Source organism: Schistocerca serialis, chromosome 4 (genome assembly GCF_023864345.2).
Source record: "Schistocerca serialis cubense isolate TAMUIC-IGC-003099 chromosome 4, iqSchSeri2.2, whole genome shotgun sequence".
In the NCBI taxonomy this organism is placed as follows: Eukaryota; Metazoa; Arthropoda; class Insecta; order Orthoptera; family Acrididae; genus Schistocerca; species Schistocerca serialis.
The window spans coordinates 512,522,450-512,539,168 of NC_064641.1; the positions used below are offsets into that span (position 1 = coordinate 512,522,450).

A 16,719-nucleotide genomic window follows, 5' to 3' on the forward strand; every position below is an offset into this window, starting at 1 on the left:
CCTGCATTGCTGCGAAAGGTGGATATACACTGTACTAGTGCCGACATTGTGCATGCTCTGTTGCCTGTGTCTATGTGCCTGTGGTTCTGTCAGTGTGATCATGTGATGAATCTGACCCCAGGAATGTGTCAATAACGTTTCCCCTTCCTGGGACAATGAATTCACGGTGTTCTTATTTCAATTTCCAGGAGTGTATTAGTAAATACTGGATCTATTCCACACTTTCATGTACTGCTGAAAAGTGAAAAGATTAAATAATGGACTTAGCTCTTTTTCCTGGACCCTTCAGTTCTGTTCTCCTTGAGATTCCTTTTTCTTACAACAGTGCAGGTTGGTGACGGAAGGCACCAGACGACTGACGGTAGACGGTAAGCTCTCGGGGTAGGCGCATGGTCTCTATCTCTTCCAGAAACCTAATATATCTACTCAGTCAGTAGCAACGAACACTAAAACTTGTTTATTTCTAATGCGTTTACATTGATGTTATGTACAGGCACAGACCACTCAAAATATATCAATAAAGAGTAAATATACCGAGATGTCGTTTCCACTGAGCTATAGAGGACATTGAAGTGAATTTTCCGGCACATGCAAATCATTTGAATATTTATGCGTTTACAGCTGACGAATTACGACATCAATTTTACTAATGAACTACGTACGTTTTTCGTTGTCTTTAGAAAGAGCCTTTGGAGACTTTCTCAGTCACCTAACATCTGCAAAACGTGATCAAAAGCAGCAGACAGAGTACTATTCCACTAGCAGGAGAAAATATTTTTGTGTTTATTGGTGTTGTCATTTTTGCTGTCACCCGCTGACACAGATAATCAACTGAACAACAGTAACATAGTATCCTTATATGAGAAGTCTTCAGCCACTGTACTCTACAATTCTTATTCAAAATTTGAGCAATGGGAGAATGAAGAAGCAGCTACGGTAATATTCATGACAGAGTCTGATGAAAGTTTCTGATTTTGTTACTAATCATTTTTTAACGGTGTATTGTATTTTTCTTTTTACTTACCCCATTCTGAAGAGTTGACGCTGTCTACGTGGTAGTCAAACTCGTAGTAGAAAACCGGGAGGTCTGTGATTTCAGTCACTTTCCTTACGAGAGCGTCTGTTGTCGCAAACATACCCATGTCGTTATTGAACTGTTTAATGAAAATAAAATATGTTATTAAAATGTGTAACATAGTAAATGAACTATGGTGTGTTTTTACAGTGTCAAATGCAGCACGCTGTTCATGTATCGTAAGGGAAGTTTGAGCATATGGAATAATAGGATGTTACTATCCGATTATGCCTCCATTAACTAAGATTACTGAGCAAATTCCTATATTAATTGTAACATTGCGGTAAAAGTAGAATTTTCTGTATATTAATTCTCATCACACCGAAAACCTATCCTGGGAGGTTTTTCTTTCACTATCATTGAAATGTAGGTGTAATCAGTCTATTACGATACTTACTACTTCACAAAACTTCTTGTAGCGTACGGGCCGCTCGTCACGCAGATCTGCAACCCCTTTTACGATTGTGGTATGGAAGTAATCAAAGCTAGAATGGGCTACGTCAGCAGATGACAGAACTTCAGTCACGCTTGCTCATTAGGACAGCAGGCGACAACATGAACTCTGCTAGAAGTCGCTGGCCCCTTGGACCTGTATGCTTCTGCGGGCCACGTGACTGCAAATAGTTCCATATCTACTTGCAACATCGCTTCTTCCGTCAAACTCTGGGCCAGACACTGTTTCACCCGCAGTTCTTCAATGAGAACGTCATTCAGAATCTTCGCTATGTACAACGCCGTTCCGCTTGCTGCCCGAGGACACCTGCATTGAACCTGGCGACGAGGGACGGACTACCGAAGCAGCAAGACACCGGGTTAGTGATACAGAAACCAGAGAAGTAAGGCAGAGTCGCTTCCTTCTCGCTACAATGCCACTGAGGGCGTTGTATGATGTCCAAGGCCAATTGAGGGAGCCACCAGAATCTGTCACAACCACCAACAGAACTTGGCCTCTGCTTTGGAAATGACCAAGAACTTGATATTTGCCGTCAGCCTTCACTGTGCTGTTTTGGTCTACTTATGATTGAATATTAAACACTAAGTGTTTCGTCGTTACGGCCTTCACCGTAAGTTTAGACTCGTATAAATTCAGTGCTAACCACGAACTTTCACAAACGATAGTAGTGGTTAACTTTCCTCCAATGGAAGAGTATTTTGGTATATGCACTTTTCAATAAAACTGTTCTACTTTTTTGCCTGGGCTGTGTTCTCGTTGCACCTCAACCAACGCAAGACGTATCAGTTCACGACGAGGGTGTCTAAGGGCCCTGAACCTCCATTGGCTTCATTGCTACGTCCTCGTTTCGTCTCATATCGGCGAAGAGGATTTTTCGGGCCCCAGCACCTCCATCGGCTCCAGTGACACCTCCATCCCATATCAGTCGGTGAAGCGGATTTTTCGAGACCCTGCACCTCCATCGGCTCCAGCGCCTGGTTTCATTCCATAGTTACTGGCGGTGAGATATTTTTCTGTGAACTTCAACTATCACATGCGTTCTCGTCCCAGGTAGACAGTGTCTGTCTGCTCGTGACTCATAGGTCACGGAGATTATGATATTGAATTTCTGCATCAAACAGTCGAGTTCCCAATTGATCATCCTCAAGTCCTATCTTTCCAACATACAGCAGGTGCAGAGACTTCTTATGAAACAGCTGGCCGACATCTAATGGCACCAGAGGTACCTAGCGTCTCCCAGACGCTTCATCATGGTCAGTTATTCCTGGATACGTCCGCCACCGCTTCCTGCTTCTGGCATGGCGCAACACGTCTCTGAATGAGCCCAACTGGTCTCTCTAACGCTTCTCCAGTGTCAACCACCACTGGACTCCATTTTAGCAGTTCCCTCTTTTTACAGCAACTGAGTCTTTGTCCACATCAGCCCTCACACAAAGCACTTCCAACATCTCTTACCAGCAAACCTCCATAGAAGTGCCAATTCCCTCCTACCTAGTCCATCGCATTCCTTATCCACAAACGACATGTCTGATCCAGTTTTCTTTATCAACTAAGCAAACGATTCTTGACTTTCCTTTTCAGATACGATCACTGCACTCTTTTTCCTATTTTTTCGGTGCTTCTTCAGCGAACTATACCCTCTGTTCCATGCCAAGGGTTCCCACAACCATTTATGGCTTCTGCTCAAATACCCTTAAATTTCAAGTTCTTCTGCATCCACCTGTACTCTCCAGTTAAGCTCTTCTGCCCTCCAGGCACAAGGATTTTACGTCCCAAGTGCTGTGACACACATCTCTACCTTTCCAGTACCATCATTTTCCGTTTCCTGTGCTTCCAAATTCATTTAGGCCCTCCAGGCCCAACAGGTTAAATTTTCATCTGCTGCCACATGCACTTTCGCCCCTGGGATCCACAGTTTTCCTCTCCAAGCGGTCCCGCTCTGTTTCAGCCATATACATCCCCTATGTCTATATTTGGTCTCCTTATGGGCTCGCCCCAGATGGCTTGCTCTCCGGCTGCTGCCAGTCTTGCCAGCCACTCGAGGTCCGCCGACACCAGCCTCGCGGTTGGATCAGGATCCCAGCCTAGGGACACGGCAGCTGGACGTCTAGGACACCTCTATTCCCAACACTGCAAATAGCTAGCAGCTGTAGTCACCCTGTTCTTGGTTATGGCCATTAGAGAAGTGACATTGCATCAAGACCCACAAGTGTCCGACCAGATCAACCTCCAAACAAGGCAAATACTACGATTGCTTTTCACAGAATGTTCATGATTTTTGCTCCAGACTCGGAATTTCCTTCCTCCCAGTGCCAACCTGGTACAGCACCCAGGAAAACCCCAACGTGGCACCGCCTCCATCTCCTTAGGATTGTGTTTCCCAGCTTCTATGGACGTCATTCACAGCCTCCTGGCTCACTAGTTCCGTGGGAGGGTGCATTCTTTAGAGTTGGGCACCACCCTCAGAACTTTATGATGAGATGTATGGGCCGCTCAACTGGCGTACTTGCAACACAACTGTAATATGCGAGTGGCATAACCCAGAAAGGGCTACATCAGTAGCCGATGGAAATAGTCACGCACGCTGACAAGGCCAGCAGGTGGCAACGCAAGTGCAGCTGGTCAGTGGCCTTGGGGACCCATTTCCTTCCACAGATCACGTGATCGCAAATATTTCCTCTAGTATCTCTACGTGGTCTGGCTCTTTAGGGTGACACAACGTCGCTCCACCCAGTCCACCGTCGAGCTCTGGACTAGGCACAGCTGCAGTCACAGCTCTTCAATCTGAGTCTCGTTTGGAATCTTTGCTATGGACGCCATTGTGCCACTCACCATCCACGACCAGCTGAAGGAGCTGCCAGTGTCTTTCACCATCATCAACAGGACTTGGCCTCTGCACTGGAGAGGATGAGGAACTTGCTATCGGCCATCGATATTAACTTCGTCATTTTAATCTACTTATGAGCGCATATTTAATTTTGGCTGCTTCATCGGTACAGCATTCACCTGAAGTTCGAACTTATGTGGAGTCAGTGCTAACTTCATAAACTATGGTAGTAATTAACTTTGTCCAAAGGAGGAGTATTTACGTTCATGTACTTTTCAATAAAACTATCCCACATTGTTTACCTGGGCTGTGTTTTCTCTGCGCCTCAGCTGGCTTAAGACAAATCACTTTACCATCAAATATTTTCCTAGAAGTCAATACCAAACTGTAATTGCCAATGTAACCCATCAATCCACGAGAGGGAAATATATCTTCAGAAATTCGTAGCGTTGTTAGAATGAAGCAGAAAAGTTAACGTATGAGGTATTAAAAAAGCCCCCCACATAAAACATTTTTTCTCTTTCTTTTGCTGTGACTGACACGTTTGCAAATTGAATAAATATTTTTTTACATTAAAAGGTGTAATCGTCGAAGTCTGCAGATTGTGTTTTGGAGCACATTATTTGTATGATGATATCAGAAGTGGACTCCAGCCTGTTAAAATTTTTTATGCATACATAATCAGGTTGTGACCCGTAATCATAGAAAAAAGAAGCTTGAATAACGTAGAAGGAGTGAACAATCTTTAGTAAAAACAGCCACAGCTTGTGCACTTTTAACTTTAAGTAGTTATTGATAATAGTGTTGATTATATGAGTATAGTTATAAAGGCCTATGTTCATTTAATGTTATGTAAATAATTTACTCTATGCTTGGAGTACACGCCTAAAAACATAAACATATAAAAGGAAATTAAAATATTACTTGCACACCTTAGTATGAAATGTAACATCTCTTAAACGTGTATTCGTTCACAATTTCTTATGATTTTTGCCAAAATGTCAGTTTCCATGCACGAATGTGGAGCTCTTTCGTTGCGGAATATGAGCTTAACTGGTAAGGTAATTGTGGTGCTGCGATTGTTAATTGTAAGATAGGACATTCAAGCGTTGACGGAAAGCTTGAGTTGCGCAAAGCCGCTGCACAAGGAAGAAGTGAGTAAGGCCAATTTTATAGTAAAAGACCATATTAAAATGTAGCATCGACAAAAGATTACAGCACCCTTCTGAGTCGGTGAATATGAACAGTCAGTTGTAACGCGAAAGGGTGAAGTAAAGTTTAGCGTTGTGGCTATCATCAGTGGAGTGAAGAGATGAAAGTACTGGTAAAAAGTGGTGACGGAAACCAGTATGCTAATATTTCAATTAATATGAGCTAAATAACACCCCGGACGGATGTTTTATGTTTAGGGCGCACGATATTTACTCGAATGGTTCATGTAAAAGGCTGTAACAATGCAGCTGGTAGACTTATTCATTCTACGTTGCGAGAAGATTCAACGGATTGTATCATTAACATTTCCTACAATTGGTTATGAACACGGGGCTAAAAATGAGTAAATATACGGTAAAGAGTTATCAGTAGGAAGAAAACTGAAATTACATCTCTTTGTAGCATACGCAATTAAAGGAGCTGGTAAATTGAGATTTCTATGAACAGTAATGATATGCTGGATGTTATGAAGACACGTGGACTATTCTTCACTTCTCAGACACGTAATTAAAGACGATAATCATCCACGTACCTTTGGATGGGTTCGAAGTTGAGTATCGAAATGGACACTGCCACATTTTGAATCTGAGAGTTTAAGCAGAACTCATTGTTTTCGACCTTTTAGGACACAACGCGGCTTATGTGGGAACAAAGCCCGGTAAATTGCTTTTGTCCACTACCTTCATAGACTTCTTTAATATTTATTTTTTTGCAGGTGATCCTAATTTTAAAGAGAAACCAGTATTATCATACAAATAAGGAAAACAATCCTAATTTAAATCGAGCTTAAAGCTATACTGTTGTAAGAGGTCCATGACTAAGGAACTTTGTTGCTAGCGCACTCGAGCAGATGTAATTTCGATGGATTGCTCCCGCGCTGTCTGCGATATGTAAGCTATAAGAGAATCTCAGACCAGAGAGCAGTGATGTATGCAGTAAGAGCAGTGTCTGTCAGTAGGAGTAAGTAGTAGCGAGCTGTCGTGGGTGGAGTTGGCTGGGCCGGTCGTGGGGAGCGATGGCGGAGCCTGAGCTATATAATATAAGGTAAAAGCAGCCTCACGCATATGCAGTATTATTATATCAAGTCCCATGTAAATGCTTAAATAAAATCTCTTAATAATAATCTTTTTTTATAAAAATTAACTTTGGCGATCATTCATCTTAATTTAAAGAATTTACTAATTTCTTCAATCCATGCTCATCCCGATTATTGTAAAGAAAAATCAGTTGTTTCCTTTTATACATGACAAATCTATCGGCCAGCATTTCACTGGGCTGTGCCAGAAAAATTTCTTATGGGAGCAGATACATATGTGTTATCCGGCAACTTAATTGAGGTACGAATTTTCAATTTATTCAGTATGATCTTTCAGGGCCATGACGCAGCACTGCTGACGTCCAAATTTACCAGTTCAGATTCACAGTCAGTCAATTATTGAAAGGTTGTATATGAGTCAGATTTTTTATTAGGAGGTTAGTCACATTGTATTATTGGTAGGTTACGGAATTTATGTGTTGCGAGGTTACACTGAATGTGAATGATATAAATAATTATATTTTTACTGTAGGGAGGTTTCGGAATTTTTCTTTTGGGAGGTTACACTGTTCACAACTGATGGAAGAACACTGTGATTAAGACACTGAAATCGTATTCAGGTGGACCCTGGTTCAAATTTCTGTCGGTGAGTCAAGGTTTAGGTTGCCTGGGATTTCCATACACAGCCGCAGGCGAATTTCAGGAAAGTCCCTGTGAAGGACAGGTACGTTTCCTAGAATAAACGATGCCTACTGTAACAGTGAAGATGACAGCTGCGATGCTTTTATGAGTTGTTGAAACTAAGTGGTTTGCTCCCAGTAACCTAAGAATCTAATCGTAGAAAGCTAGTCTGTTCTACACCTCGATTAAAATAACTTCGACGTTTCATTGAGTCGAAAGGTAGCGGCCAGCCGCCAGGTGGAGAAGAGACATTGTTGGACCAGGAAGATCACAGGCAATGACGGACGACGTGGAAGACGGTACGTACGTAATAGAGGAGGAGCGTTATACTTATAACAAAAATGGTACATATTTCACCTCGTGGAAAAGTAGGATAACAGACATAAATAACGTCCATTTTTGGCACAGGCCAAGCTCCCAACATATCAGACTTTCAGTAAGAAATATGCACTTATCAGTCACTAACGTACAGTTTGCATCTGTTATTCATGCAGGCTACCAAACTGTAAAGGAGTTCTTTCCTCCGTCAGTTCTTGGACGGTTTGGAAAGAGGGCGTTTTTTGAGGAACACATCTACCAAGAGCATCCCAGGAAAGCTCAACAAAGTCTAGGTTCGGGGAGTACGTAGGCCATTTTATACTTCCATTTTATACTTTCCAGTGTGCCCGACACCTCAGCGGTCTTGTGTGGGTGGGCATTGTCGTCCATGAACAGAACATAGGGACGAACCACCCTCCAAACAGACAGCTATGATTTAGAATAATCTCCCTGCAATACCGCTGTTCTGTAATGGTACCTCGCGCGAAGATATGCAGCGGTGTTCGGCCATTGTGCATAACCCTTGCTCACACCATAGCGCCTCGGCCATACCTATGACGTTCATGAACATTCGGTGGTGTGTAACGAGTTCCCTCTCTCTCCACACTAACTGATGGCTAGAATCACTTCCTAAGTGAAGCGGGATTCGTCGGAGAACATCACTCTGGAACACTGTTGCTGACCTCAACCAACATGCTCCCTAAATCAACGGAATCTTTCTCGATGAGGGCACGTTGAAGTAGGATTCATTTAACAGGCTTCCGAGCATACAAACTTTTGTGTTGGCAGAAGAGCCAATACCGTGTTACGAGTGGAGGCCGAAATGCACGCGTTTTAGCTCAAGCAGGCTAGCGTGAGGAGGGAAGAACTAAACTGACGTGAGGTCTGGAACATGACAAGGAATGAGAATTTAGAAAGCGGACGTAATTAGTTTGATACTTAACTTTAATCCATTAATGATGAACGTCGCTCTTGACGGTACATGATTCACAATATTATCTGTTCAGATATGGTAATTATAGTAACTGAATATGGCGCCTTGCTAGGTCGTAGCAAATGACGTAACTGAAGGCTATGCTAAACTGTCGTCTCTGCAAATGAGAGCGTATGTAGACAGTGAACCATCGCTAGCAAAGTCGGCTGTACAACTGGGGCGAGTGCTAGGGAGTCTCTCTAGACTAGACCTGCCGTGTGGCGCCGCTCGGTCTGCAATCACTGACAGTGGCGACACGCGGGTCCGACGTATACTAACGGACCGCGGCCGATTTAAATGCTACCACCTAGCAAGTGTGGTGTCTGGCGGTGGCACCACACAAACCAGCCTCATTTAATCGCCGTAAAATGGTTCCGACAGACACACGTGTACCGGTAGCCGTTGCTAGCGATCTGTCCAAGAGTGAGATAGCCGCGCCGGACAGCCGCGCGGTCTCGGCGCCTTGCCACGGTTCGCGCGGCTCCCCCCCCCCCCCCCCCCATTCCCCCGTCGGAGGTTCGAGTCCTCCCTCGGGCATTGGTGTGTGTGTGTTGTACTTAGCGTAAGTTAGTTTAAGTTAGATTAAGTAGTGTGTCAGCCTAGGGACCGATGATCTCAGCAGTTTGATCCCATAGGAACTTACCACAAATTTCGATTTCAAAAGAGTGAGATATCTGTTCCTTTTCGCTATTGGGCTACATATCGATCCTCTTGCGGTGTAATGGTTCCTCTACGACCACCGGAGCATTTCCACCTTCATCGGCCTTCTGCAATTGCGAGATGCCACTTTTGAACACACTCTTTACTGTGGCGAGAGTAGTGTCCCTTTGATCAGTTTCTAGCCGTCCAACTGCTTGTCCACGATTGTAAGCACTCAAATGACGTTTTACAGACATGTTGCCGTATCACACAGGATATCGAACTAATCGGTTCCACAACAACCTTCGTCAAATACCGTATTGCTTGAATTGCCGAATGCATCCCAAGCGTTCGTGCACAGGTTTCGCTGCAATTAGCACGTCCCGCCCTCTTATAATTCCTTATATTATCATTCGCTGGGTGTTCTGTAGCTATTTTTGGTTGCTCTCTAGGAACTGGCATTTGTTCCTTAGCTACTGTCAAGCAGTTTAGTTATTTCTCAAATTCCACGTGATCGCAGTGTTGCCTGTTTCGTGGGCACTTTGGAGAGCCTTGTGTAGCGTGGCTGACTAAACGCTGCCGACACTGCCCCCCCCCCCCCCCCCCCGCAATCTGTCACTCAAAAAGTTATTCTAATCACAGTTTACGAAATCTCATCTAGTTTTTTTAAATATATAGCAAGACAGGTTGCGCTAATTTACTGTACTGCATTTACAAAAAATTAAAAGATGAGAAGCTGAACAGGTCAACGTCTCATGACGTCATCGGAGAGGGAATTAAGAGATGGCTGGGGAGTGAATAGATCGAGTTTGCTTAAGAAATAATGGCGACATTCACACGAAGCTGTTTATGGCAACTAGAGAAAGTTAATCGTTATAGCTTGAGACGAGGGCTGACATTCAATTGCTCTTGGGCGAGTACGGGGTTTCTTAGTTGCTTTTCTTCTTAGCTCAACAGTATTAAAAGTGCTTTGACGTTGATAATGTGAGGGAAATAATCGAAAGAGTTGTAGTACGCAGCAAGAAATGTCTGCCGTAGGAGGATATTTCACGACGCACTCACATCAACAAGGGGCTGCGGGTTATCTGTAGAGATGATTCCGTCGCCGAAGTAGAATTCCCTTAGTTTGGCAGCTGCCTCCTGCTGTTGTTCCACAGTTGGCAAATGTAGAGTTGGTCCCACTGCTTCAACGAACCTGTTGTTCAGAGTGCTGATTGTATCTGGACTGGCTAATATTCCAGAACCTGCGAACAAAAATAGCGTTATTTCCTTGGTCGTCATAGTACTGTCACTGGTAACCGACATCTACGTTACATTGTCTAGTACAGTCAGTGTCATAGTATTTAACGATACTCTAAGTTGTAACATGTGTACGTTATTGAACGTGGTAGCATGTTGCGATCGAGAGTGATCATTGTTTTCAATCTTTTAACGGACGGGTTTTCATATATTTTCATAAATTACTATATTAATAGGATTATAAATTGTTTATGCGATGTAGAAGTGAAAAGAACATTTCACGCATTGTGAACCTCCGTGCCACTTTGAATCACATCTAACGAAGCCAATAATTTCCACCGAGAATTCCTAGACAGTATTTTTCGCATATCCTCACAGCAAATGGCTAAACTTCATACACCAAAGGAAGCTTTGAGGCACAAGAGAATTTCTCCCCAACATTAGATGTCAAAAATGGGCTACAGAATATTTTAAAATAATAGCGATGATTTTTTTACGCGACGCGGTCTCACGCTATGCTCAGTGACGTAGTACAGCATAGAAACACTGTGTGGTTAACAGCACTGTTACTACTCAATACAATCTGTATTCCCGGTCAGATGACGGCATTATTGTGTTTCAGTTCGAAGACGATAGAGACGGAGAAATAAACCGAGTAAACCATGCTACTTGAGTACAGAATCACTCTAGTGGCTCATAAGTAAACAAAGAAATAATGAAAAACTTAGTTTTTCTGTTGGTTCTCACTCGTCGTTTGCAGTACTAATTTAGGTAATTACAACTACGATTTCACGATCGACGCTTTATCGTCTCAGAAAGAGGGGCCTACAATACATGCTTCGCAGATTTTCGTCGATCATCTCATCATTATAATCGCCCTTTCTCTCTTTTGAGTTTTACTTTCACTACAACAAATATTAACAGCGATTATAAGCATTGCATAATACATCAGTGGGTACGGTAAGAAATTGGGGTTAGATGTTTTCTTTTATCATCCCAAATGAAGTCCGACGATCGCGATAGACTCGCGACTTCAGCTGACCCGACGATCAGTAATCACACAGATTGAGCTCTGGGGACCTGGGAGGCTAAGCATCACGGAAGTGACGGCTGAGACGCGATCCTCACCACACGAAGTGCGAAAGAGATCTTTCACACGTGTAGCAATCTGGGGTGGAGCGCCATCCTGCATGGATGTCGTACCTTCCAGCAGTTTTTTTTTATCAGCCCGGCTATGGATGATGCTACTGTGTATCCTATCGACATACCTCGCACTCTCATGTGGCTTCTCTGACGTGTTGCGGCCCAGCGCCATCTGTTGTCCGGTTTTTGCACTGATTTTGGTTTCAATGAAGCCCTGTCGTTTCAGTCCTGTGTGTCAAGTTTTACCTTTCTGTCAACATTATTCCGTGAATTACTACATTTTCAAATGCTAACGGACTTTTGGGACAACTTGTACATGCTGATAACCGAGTGGACAGACGACTATTTGTTTTACGGTTAATATAAATTCGTGTTGTGATATAACCCTATCGAACTCTCCGCTCTTTTCATAAACTGGAGATCGGCAGCGACTCCTTGTTCTATTTCTAATTGGGTGCTTCAGAAGGGCAGCCCTCAGGTCACCATAACCTAAATTTTTATGTAATAAAAGTGGTTCTGCTGAAACACGACAAACACTTTTAGTGAGTACATAAAATTTCTTGAAATGTCTACCTGTTTCCCTATTGATCTGTTTACTTGTATTTGATTTATTAGGTTTATTCGTGTGCTTTAAGTGTTTGTACGTGGTCTGTATTTTAGAAATCATCCCGAGCTCTACTAATGTGCACTGAACGTGAAAACCACCTCTTATTCACACTGACATAACAGGCTTTGTGGGGGATTGATTCCAACTAATCTTGGAAAGACTGATGTGAGAGGACGTCTGAATTTACTTTCAGACAGTATCTTTGATAAGCATTCTGAAATGCAAGAAATATCATAGTTGATGTACGTCGATACAAGTGTTGTATTTTATCCAAATGGCAAATGTTCCAGTAAAAACGCGTCGATGATATAAGCAGCAACCTGTATATTCTCCACGATTTTAATTTGACTTATTTCGCAATGATTTTCGTTCTTTATATTTTCAGGCTTTCTGTCCCTACATCAACCCTGTTCAATCAATATATTATAAAAATGATTTGCGTGAAAACCGAAATGACAATCTGTGAGGTTCCGTAAACACTATTTGGATCCACTGAATAGTGCGGAAAACTGGTCTTCAAAGTCACGGAAAATTGTAGCGATATTAAACTGATACGTCCATCGTAATTATGACATAGGGCTTGTCTGTGGTCTTGAGAATGATGTAACAAGCCACCATAATAACAGAGGCAATCTCCACTGAGAGTGGACGCTTGTGGTGGACAGTCCTAGAGCGCTGAGTGATTCTGATGCTTGGATTTTATTAGATAGTATAGTCGCCACACAGACTATGCTATGTAAAAGTGGAGCGTGATGTCTTTGTTTTTGTACTGAACGACAATAAACAAACAAAAATCGATGATTTTGTTTGTTATTTAGAGACTTAAGGTCACCTCAGATATAAAGTGGGTACGTGGGCCTACTACCTTAGACAAACGATCACGAGGTAAATACACTCCTGGAAATTGAAATAAGAACACCGTGAATTCATTGTCCCAGGAAGGGGAAACTTTATTGACACATTCCTGGGGTCAGATACATCACATGATCACACTGACAGAACCACAGAGCATGCACAATGTCGGCACTAGTACAGTGTATATCCACCTTTCGCAGCAATGCAGGCTGCTATTCTCCCATGGAGACGATCGTAGAGATGCTGGATGTAGTCCTGCGGAACGACTTGCCATGCCATTTCCACCTGGCGCCTCAGTTGGACCAGCGTTCGTGCTGGAAGTGCAGAATGCGTGAGACGACGCTTCATCCAGTCCCAAACATGCTCAATGGGGAACAGACCCGGAGATCTTGCTGGCCATGGTAGTTGACTTACACCTTCTAGAGCACGTTGGGTGGCACGGGATACATGCGGACGTGCATTGTCCTGTTGGAACAGCAAGTTCCCTTGCCGGTCTAGGAATGGTAGAACGATGGGTTCGAGGATGGTTTGGATGTACCGTGCACTATTCAGTGTCCCCTCGACGATCACCAGTGGTGTACGGCCAGTGTAGGAGATCGCTCCCCACACCATGATGCCGGGTGTTGGCCCTGTGTGCCTCGGTCGTATGCAGTCCTGATTGTGGCGCTCACCTGCACGGCGCCAAACACGCATACGATCATCATTGGTACCAAGGCAGAAGCGACTCTCATCGCTGAAGACGACACGTCTCCATTCGTCCCTCCATTCACGCCTGTCGCGACACCACTGGAGGCGGGCTGCACGATGTTGGGGCGTGAGCGGAAGACGGCCTAACGGTGTGCGGGACCGTAGCCCAGCTTCATGGAGACGGTAGCGAATGGTCCTCGCCGATACCCCAGGAGCAACAGTGTCCCTAATTTGCTGGGAAGTGGCGGTGCGGTCCCCTACGGCACTGCGTAGGATCCTACGGTCTTGGCGTGCATCCGTGCGTCGCTGCGGTCCGGTCCCAGGTCGACGGGCACGTGCACCTTCCGCCGACCACTGGCGACAACATCGATGTACTGTGGAGACCCCACGCCCCACGTGTTGGGCAATTCGGCGGTACGTCCACCCGGCCCCCCGCATGCCCACTATACGCCCTCGCTCAAAGTCCGTCAACTGCACATACGGTTCACGTCCACGCTGTCGCGGCATGCTACCAGTGTTAAAGACTGCGATGAAGCTCCGTATGCCACGGCAAACTGGCTGACACTGACGGCGGCGGTGCACAAACGCTGCGCAGCTAGCGCCATTCGACGGCCAACACCGCGGTTCCTGGTGTGTCCGCTGTGCCGTGCGTGCGATCATTGCTTTTACAGCCCTCTCGCAGTGTCCGGAGCAAGTATGGTGGGTCTGACACACCGGTGTCAATGTGTTCTTTTTTCCATTTCCAGGAGTGTATATCAACGGCAGTTGTGGATCTGAGAATTTTCTGTTGCTCAACAATATTCGTCAAGAAACGTGAGAGTAAAATCTTTTCTGATTCAAACAGTCGTCGTTAATCACGCGAAAGTGTCGCCGACAGGATGCGTAAAGATTTCAACAATGTTACTAGGTCCGGAAGATAGCCACCTTGACACTCTTAGGAGAAACTGTGAGCATCTCAGCAGGAAATTGTTAGAGCTGTGCAGACCAAACCGAATACGATACCCTCGTAACATTACATCAGAGACTCTAGATAAGAGCCAACAACATCCTGTGAGTATTGGAATAAGCAGCAATGACCTTGAAACAAACTCGTTAAGGAAATGTAGCAGTCCTGAAGACCGCTGACGACTCAGAAAGAGCAGAATCAATTCGGTGTTTACGAATGACATCAAAGTAGTGTAGAGCTTCTCCTCGGCGACATGAATACACCACCCCAGCTGGCTTTTGCCACTTGATCAGTAGGATCGATGGCGTTCACATCGATAGTACTTGATTCTCTGGTTATGGTATGGTGGCGTCTTGTGTGCGACATTGTTCTAGTGTTGGTTTTGAACTTGGTGCCGTACGAGACGAGGAGTAATCCGAAGCAATGGCTGATGGAGTCCAGCGTCCTGTTCTAACTGCAGAACATCAGCCAGTGTTGATGGGTAGTCCGAAGATCTACCAACACCAGTCCAAGATAGAAACTGCCCTAAACTCCATAGTCGCACTGAGGTCTGAAGGTCTACCGTTCCGGCGGGCCAGGTTCAACATTGAGCACAACTATACAGCATCCGAAATCGCGGTCCACTTGAGGGGACAAAGCGGGCAGTGATATGGGGTGTGAATGAAACTCACACTTGGTGGTGACCGCCACCACCAAGCAGGGCTACTGGCGGGCCATGCCTACATCTCCAGCGAGTGGCAAAATCGCTGCATCAGGGTGTCATCAGCTTCCACTCCCAGCTGATGCAGGGTCCTCGGCAGCCGTGACTCTGCTGTGGGATGCAGCAGATTCTTCTCCGTAACAATGAGGTGCCAAAAGTTGTGAGACAGCGATATGCATATACACAGCTGGCGGTAGTATTGCGTACACAAGGTATAAAAGGGCAGTGCATTGACGGAGCTGTCATTTGTACTCAGGAGATTCATGTGAAAGGACTTCCGACGTGATTGTGACCGTACGACGTGAATTAACAAACTTCGAACTCGGAATGGTAGTTGGAACTAGACTCATGCGACATTTCGTTTCAGAAATCGTTAGGGATTAAATACTCAGAGAACCACAGTATTAAGAGTGTGCCGAGAATACCAAATTTCGGACATTACCTGTCTCCACGGGCGGCGCAGTGGCCGACGGCCTTAACTTATCAATCGAGAGCGCGGAGTTTGTGTAGTCATTGCTGCGTGAAATAACTGCGGAAATCAATGTGGGGCGTCGGCAAAAGTATCTGTTATAACAGTGTGGCGAAATGTGGCGTTAATAGGCTATGGCAGCAGACGGGTGACGCGAGTGCCTTTGATAACAGCACGACCATATCGGCTGTACCATAGGTTACTGGAAAACTGTGACGTGATCAGATGAGTCCAGAGTTCTGCTGGTAAGAGTTAATGGTGGGGTGGGTTCGAGGCAGGCCCCGCGAAGCCATGGATTCAAGTTATTAACAAGGCACTGTGCACGCTGAGAGTGGCTTCATAAAGGTGTGGCTATATTTATATGGAATGGACTGTATTTTCCGGTGCAACTGAACTGATGGTTGATGTTGTTGTTGTTGTGGTCTTCAGTCCTGAGAATGGTTTGTTGCAGTTCTCCATGCTAATCTATCCTGTGCAAGCTCCTTCATCTTCCAGTATCTACTGCAACCTACATCCTTCTGAATCTGTTTAGTGTATTCATCTCTTGGTCTCCCTCTACGATTTTTACCCTCCACGCTGCCCTCCAATGCTAAATTTGTGATCCCTTGATGCCTCAGGACATGTCCTACCAACCTTCTTCTAGTCAAGTTGTGCCACAAACTTCTCTTTTCCCCAATCATATTCAACACCTCCTCATTAGTTACGTGATCTACCCACCTAATCTTCAACATTCTTCTGTAGATCATTGATAAGAAATGGTTATGTTCGGCTACTTGGAGACGATTTTCAGCCATTCATGGACTTCATGTTCCCAAGCAATGATGAAATTTTTTGTGGGTGACGATGCGCTATGTTGAG

General features: G+C 44.6%; 1 protein-coding gene across 1 annotated transcript in view; it reads right to left on the reverse strand.

Moving 5' to 3' along the window:
• Positions 1 to 16,719, reverse strand: part of LOC126475235 (pyrethroid hydrolase Ces2a-like) — a 61,475-nt gene that overhangs the window by 5,461 nt on the left and 39,295 nt on the right. The window contains exons 6-7 of the mRNA XM_050102913.1: positions 10,278 to 10,459; positions 1,025 to 1,154 (exon numbers count right to left, since the gene is read on the reverse strand). Of these exons, the coding sequence (XP_049958870.1) occupies positions 1,025 to 1,154; positions 10,278 to 10,459 (312 nt within the window). The remainder of the gene's footprint in view (positions 1 to 1,024; positions 1,155 to 10,277; positions 10,460 to 16,719) is intronic.